Source organism: Myodes glareolus, chromosome 8, assembly GCF_982192425.1.
Source record: "Myodes glareolus chromosome 8, mMyoGla1.1, whole genome shotgun sequence".
NCBI lineage: Eukaryota > Metazoa > Chordata > Mammalia > Rodentia > Cricetidae > Myodes > Myodes glareolus.
The window spans coordinates 40,127,325-40,134,586 of NC_142033.1; the positions used below are offsets into that span (position 1 = coordinate 40,127,325).

The window sequence follows — 7,262 nt, forward strand, 5'->3', positions numbered from 1 at the left end:
AAAACCATTTAGAGTGTTGTAATTTGTTTCCCGCCGCAGTCAAACCTTGGACGCATTTATTTTCATTTTCCCCGCTGCACAAAAAAAGTGCACATTGGTCACGAAGGGCCCTTCTTTATCAAATACGCATTGTACAACGTACAACTGCAATAAAACTATCAGCCCTCCCCATAAAACTATCACCAGCTTCCTCGGTGGGTTCCCTTGCCTGAACTTGCCAGTTCGGCGCTCTTACGTCCAGAGGATGCGCAAACACCTGGGCGGAAGCTGAAAAGGCTGGGGGCCGCTGTCCAGGTTTAATCCATTACGGAGTCTGCAGTGGTTTAGTGCGTAATAAAGCAGGGTAGCAGTGGAGAGCGGGCGCCCATCCACTCCCCGGCACTAGCATCGAATTAAACCACTTAGTTTGGCAAACACTGAACGCCTAAATGCCCCTATAAAGACTTTATGAGTTTGTTACTTTAATTACTGACTTGTTACAGAGCACATAAAGGGGGTAATGAATGCAATAAAACTAATTATCTACACATTTAATTCATATAAAATATCCAGGGTTTGTTTACACCACACGGCGATTCAACTAAGCATTCCCCCCTCTTGTCCACCGAGAGGAAGGATTTAATGAAATATTTCCCTTTATTCTGCTAGAGTCTAACGAACCAAATGAAAATTACCCTCCGCTTAAATCATGGGGCCACCAAGGTCCACAAATCACGGCTGGCTTCTTTGTCTGCGCCTCTCGCCAGAACCCAAGAGCCCGAGGAATCGAACTAGGAAAGTGCGCTGCCTCAAGCCGTTGCCTTGTTTGTTTAAAGAGCAAGGGTGTCGCTCAGTGAAGTCCGAAAACCTAAAGAGCAAACAAGACAGCGAACCTCTTTGGAAAATCCCAGGTCTGAAGGGGATTGTGAGCGCTTGCAAAAGCGCGAGGCGAGAGAGAGTGGGAGAGTAGACGGCTGGAAACGGAGACCCCGTTTGGGTGCATTCATGCTGGGTATGGTAGCTACGGAGTAATTAAAACGAACAACCACCGCGGGGAAGTTTCACACTCACCGCTCCAAATCTACACTAACGCAGACCGACAGGGCTGAGCGCAGAGAAACGTTCGGTAGGGAATCCAGATGTTTTACCTTTGAGAGCCTTACTCGGTTGTTTATTTTACTTTTGTAAAGGGGCTCTCTGCCCACGTCTCTGGAAAAGCACATTAAGCTTCTAGGAGAAACACAATTGATAAGATGCTATTTTTTTTTTCATCCCCTTCGACCAGGTGTATTGTAAAGAAATCCGCTTATCCTTATCGTTCACATAAAAACCCCCTTGGCGCACTTACGCTACGTTACAGGGCGCCTGAGTCTCGCCAATGTCCCAGTCCTTTATAACATTTCATGCACTTCGGGGGGTAGGCTTGTTGTTAAATTGAGCGTGTAACACTCTTACAAAACAGGTTTTCTATGACATCAAGGTTTCTTCTTCCTAACCAAGAAAAAAAAAAAGGACGAGGAAGGGGGGATACACACTATCTCAATTTATGCCTAAGGTATATGATCAGTTAAAAAGGCTTAAAAGCTCTTGGAAATTGGATCAGGGAAAATCGTCACCCAACTTTCATTATTTCCAAGTAGCGTGATTGAATTAAAGGGCAGGAGCTGGTTAGAAGGGAGGATCAGGGCTCGGTGCGTAATGGTGTGGTATTAAATTCTAATTAGAGATGCAGGAATCAATGATAGGGAGGTTGGACAGCTCAGTTCCCCAGTGCCAGCCCAATAGACGGATGAGTTATTGTCATGTAAAAAGCGCCAGCAATAAGACCAACCGCTTTGCTATTGTCCAAGTGGAAAGAGCCAAGTTTATTATGAGGACTATATGCTCTAGAGACCTCAGACAAGGCATCTCACAGGAGGCTTTTTCATAAAACTAGGCTCTGCTGGTAGTAAGGAGGCCAGTTTGGAGGCAGGCGTTGAGCTGTGCACATCTCCCCACTCAGCCACCGTCTCCATACCCATCTTTTATTTCATTTTTCCACTTGGCTGAGCCATCCAGAACCTTTTCAATGTATAAAATGGAATATTCTTACCTCAATTCCTCTGCCTACGAGTCCTGTATGGCCGGGATGGACACCTCGAGCCTGGCTTCAGCCTATGCAGACTTCAGTTCCTGCAGCCAGGCCAGTGGCTTCCAGTATAACCCGATAAGGACCACTTTTGGGGCCACGTCCGGCTGCCCGTCCCTCACGCCGGGATCCTGCAGCCTCGGCACCCTCAGGGACCACCAGAGCAGTCCGTACGCCGCAGGTAAGGACCGCTAGCTCTCTTAGCGGAAGAAGCCGCCTTTCCGCTCGTATATAGGAAGCCTTGATTGCATTTGAAAATGGAAATGTGTTTAGTATTTACCAAACGAAATTTGCTTACACAAATGAAAGAATTTATCACGTTAGAAGCGATTGCAGGGAGGGGTAATTCACTTACAGGGTTACACTATCCTAGTCACACCCGAACCGCCAACAAAATTATCTTAAGCTGCCAAAATGATAGGCATAATTTATTTACTTTGCGATGAGACGTAAAGCTTAGAAAATAATTAAATAACAAAGAGTAAAGCTCATTACTGGCGGTGTCTCTCTCTTTTTTTAAGAACCGACAGCGGCTCACACCTCTTTGGCCGGTCATTTTTATGATCATTTCTTGAATTTATTGTTTTTTACAGCACTATCCCCCAACTTTCGGGCGGCGTCAACTTCTGAGAATTGAAAAGTTGCAACAGTGGTTGTGAGTGGTAACTTCGTCCCTGGCTTTCTGATATTCCAAGTGATGTTTTTGGACTGTTATCTTGCTGGATGCACTATTTCCCTGTTCGGGGGTTCAAGTGGTCTCCAAATTGCTATTTCAACCCATCCAAAGGCACTTGGGCCACAAGAACCCACACAAAGTCTCACTCATGTCCCTGCTTCTCTATTTTACTAATTTGCTGGGTTTTCTTGGCAGGTCGCCGCTCCTAAAACTTCCAGACGCCGCAGGAGTCCTTAGCGTCTCCCGGGCGACCTGACCTTGGGTCCTCACGTCCTGGCCCGGAGTCCCTAAAACTTCGGACTGTTTTGCTCATTCTAGCCTCCCCTGTCATCCTCTAGTTCCGTACAAACTCTTCACCGACCACGGCGGCCTCAATGAGAAACGCAAGCAGCGGCGCATCCGCACCACGTTCACAAGCGCGCAGCTGAAAGAGCTGGAGAGGGTCTTCGCTGAGACGCACTACCCGGACATCTACACCCGGGAGGAGCTGGCGCTGAAGATTGACCTCACCGAGGCGAGAGTCCAGGTACGGGAGACCGAGGGCTAGGGTGACCGCAGAAGGGCGAGGGATGGATACTGATGTTCAGAATTCCAAAGGGACCCGGTGCGGATCGAAATGGGATTTGGAGTGCTGTGTGCGGGATCCGGTGCGGATCAGAGAAATGGGATTTGGAGTGTTGTGTGAGCATGAGGTGTGCCAAGGACACACACTCAATTGATTCACAGCTGAAAAGTGTTTCCCACCAGAGCAGGGGGGCTGGGAGTTTGAATGGGAGAGAGGAAGTGAGAGGAAGATCACAGACTTTGCCTGCATCTCTGTCAGCCTAGCTGTCATCAGCGTTTGGTTGCCAAGTGCCTCCGTACTCAAACGCCTTTGAAAACCTAACGCCGGTGGTGCACGGTGTAATAATTTCCTAGCAATTAGGGCTTGAAACAGATTCCTGAAGGGATCCTACCTAACTATTAGGAGCAGAGTTGCACTCTGGAGCTGGTCAGCCAGCCCAGTGCAAGGCCGCGCTCTCCATGGAAGGCTCCTCTGTGGGCAGCGCACGAATGAGTAGAAGACACTCTCTTTTCGCCAGTTAGACTTGAGAGGTCTAAGAGTAGGCAGAGCGCTTTTAAGAGTACATCAAATGAGAGGCTTTTGTTTTAGGGCTTTTGTGCGACCTTTATACCTGTCCCTTAAGGTGTCATTTCCTTGGCACGTTCGTTTGACCCCTAAAAAAGTTTCTCAGAAGAGGTACTAGCATCGAGGTTTGCAGACTTGTCGGACTGGGCATTTGCGGTGATGTCAATGGTCCATTCATAACGCGAAGTGTGTGTGTGTGTGTGTGTGTGTCCCATCTGAAACGAACTGGGTCGTCCGTCCCAAACACCACTCTGCCTTTCTTCCCCTGTTTTATCACCTTCCCTCTCTTTGGGCAGGTGTGGTTCCAGAACCGTCGGGCCAAGTTTCGCAAGCAGGAGCGCGCAGCAGCCGCAGCTGCTGCTGCAGCCAAAAACGGCTCCTCGGGCAAGAAGTCTGACTCCTCCCGGGACGATGAGAGCAAAGACGCTAAGAGCACCGATCCCGACAGCACTGGGGGCCCGGGACCGAACCCCAACCCGACCCCCAGCTGCGGGGCAAACGGCGGCGGCGGCGGAGGGCCCAGTCCGGCCGGAGCTCCCGGGGCGGCGGGCCCGGGGGGCCCGGGAGGCGAACCCGGCAAGGGTGGTGCGGCTGCGGCGGCTGCTGCAGCGGCTGCGGCGGCAGCGGCGGCTGCTGCTGCGGCGGCAGGAGGCCTGGCTGCGGCCGGGGGCCCCGGACAAGGCTGGGCACCTGGCCCAGGCCCCATCACCTCCATCCCGGATTCGCTTGGGGGCCCCTTCGCCAGCGTCTTGTCTTCGCTCCAAAGACCCAACGGTGCCAAGGCCGCCTTAGTGAAGAGCAGTATGTTCTGATCTGCGATCTGCGGCGGCGGCTGGCGAGCCCGGGCCCGGGCTGGCGAGTGGGCGAGTGGGTAGACCCAAGGCTAGTGTCGCTGCTGCCTGTGGCTTTTTCGTCGAAGGCCTAAAATGATCGCGATTCAAATAACGAGAAAATGACGTCGCTCCCATTTCAAACCCACTCCTACCCCTTTCCTCAACCCCCTCCCACAACAAAACAAAACAAACAAACAAAAAACTTCCCCGGCTTCGCACCTGCCTCGGGCTGCGCACAGGACAGGGCTCCGCCTGCTGCCCAGGGGGTGTGAGCAGCGTGGCCTGGACTTCGGGGCACTCTCAGGGGGCTGTGTCTGATTTGTCGGGTGTATGTTTGTCTCGGAGAATGTGTGTCTGTGGCCCCAAGTAGGTGTTAGGGAAAGATGGGGACCACACCAACTCAGTGACTTCTTAGAAACAAATGAAAAATTCGGAAGACGGCAACGATAAAAAGTAAAATAAAACAAATCACAAAAGTTAAACAGATCCAAATGGAGGGGACAAGTTGAAAATACAAAGTGGGCAAGGGAGGACTGTGGCTGGCGCTGAGGATTTGGTCTTGCGAACTCTTAAATTCTCGTGCTCACAACTGTGCAGGCTCTCGTGGCTCCTCTTTAGGAAGGAATACTGACGTCTTTCCAGCCCTGGTTCCCCTCAGGTCCTTGGGATCCGGCCACCGCAGAGATGGCTCACTCAGACTGTCCTGGCAGCCAAAGTGACTTTCTGGAGCCCGCTTGCCTGTCCCCCACCTCGCCGGAAACCATCTTGCCATTAGCGCAACTGATCGCCATACTGTTGCTATCCCCAAACCCGAATCTTCGCAGCCGCTTGGCCCTGAAAGACGTCCTGTACATGAGATGCCTTCTCATCCTCAAACTCTGCAAACCGTGTCTCATATTTCCCAGCGCTCCTTTTTTCTCTCCTGACACCCCCACCGGCATTTTCTTCTTCCACCAGCTTTGACGGAACCTTTTGGCACTGCTTTGCATCGGAGTCAGTTGCAGTCCCGTGTAGCTGGCTGCAGAAAAATCTACCCAGCAAGGGAAAGGCACACACACGTTTGCAGAAAGTGTCTCGGCTTGCATTTCTGATTGAGTGATCCGAGCTGGACTCAACCTGTAGGGTGGACGGACTGTATATTGATGATCCCTTCTATGCGCAGTTTAGACATCTCTGTTGGGATTTTTTTTTATTTTATTTTAAAAGGCACAAACTATAGATATTAGTTGAATGTTGAGGCTTTAACTTTTTCGGTGTCTTTCTACAGCTGTGTTCTGTGACTCAATTGTATGGTGTTACTCTCAGCCCGTCTCCTCTACGTGACCGTATAATGTTTTTCTCTTCTTGTAGTCTCTATGGTGTGTCTCTATGGCGTAATAAGGTTCTCACGGGTTCAATTCCTTTGTGTTTAGAGAGACCAGATTCAGACAATGGTATATATTTTTGTTATCAGGTGCATGTCTGTCTGATTTCATTTTCTTCTCGTTGGACTATGTTTGTGGACATAAGCGTCATAAGTTATGTTTCAGATTCTCAAATTTATTTATACGTGTTATAATGAATGCTTCTATTTAAAGGGGAAATATTTCTACATGTGCATATAGTTTTCCAAGAGTGTACCATTAACTTGATTGTTGATAATAAAAACAAAAAACAGGTATAAGCAATTGAACGCTTCGATTTTTCTCTTATTTAAGTCAACCTAATTTGAAAGTGTTAAGAGCAGAAGACTTGGTACTAAGCATTGGGAGGGCTGCACTTTTAATCCAGGCGCTTGACTTATAGATCCAAGCATTCAAATTGAGGGAACAGGGGGTGCTTCTGCTCTGTTCCTCAGTAGGGGCCTTAACCACCGATAAAAGTGTATACAAGGTGCTCCTGGCTGCCGTGGACCCATAAGCATCTGAAGTATGATTTGAGAACTGGTCTTTGACGTGAACTTGCAGCGAAAGCTAGGGTTCTGTGTGCAGGACTCTGTAGGATCTATAAATTCACTCTGGGTAATCCAGAATCCCCAGGCCTCAGGGATTGCCGCCACCCGGAGATACCCAGACCTCTTTGTGGTCAAGGTGCAGGCTTTTGGATCATGAAGCAGCTAGCGGTAATGGTGTGCTGGGGTAAACAGCACTAACAACCGGGCTTCAGGAAACACTGCGTGTAACCATTGTGCTTTTATGCCTTGTCCTACCCACCTGGGGCCACACAGCAGGTGCAATCCCTTTTGATAGGGTGAGGGGACACAGAGGTAACGGACAGTTTAACCAGCTCAGGAGTCTCCCGTTGGTGAAAGGTAAGGCCAACGTTTGGATCCCAGAATCCAACAATAGAATCTATCACTCACTATTCAAGTGGTTCTTAAAGTGTAGCTCCCAGGCCCAAAGCATCGACATTACTTAGGGATTTGTGTGCATGCATTCTTAGATCCCACCCTGGTTAACTCTGAGTGGGGCCCAGTGACTGGTTCCTACCGGTTTTATTAAGACTATGAGTTAAAGAACTATACTATTGTCTGTAAGT

At 49.5% G+C, this 7,262-nt stretch overlaps 1 protein-coding gene across 1 annotated transcript; it reads left to right on the forward strand.

The window, feature by feature from the left end:
- The first annotated feature begins 1,717 nt into the window (after window positions 1-1,717).
- Phox2b (paired like homeobox 2B) lies at window positions 1,718-6,412 on the forward strand. The gene is made up of 3 exons (XM_085691807.2): window positions 1,718-2,288; window positions 3,122-3,309; window positions 4,209-6,412. The coding sequence occupies exons 1-3, from the start codon at window positions 2,048-2,050 to the stop codon at window positions 4,722-4,724; spliced, it is 945 nt and encodes a 314-aa protein (XP_085547933.1). The 5' UTR covers window positions 1,718-2,047; the 3' UTR covers window positions 4,725-6,412.
- Window positions 6,413-7,262: the final 850 nt, after the last annotated feature.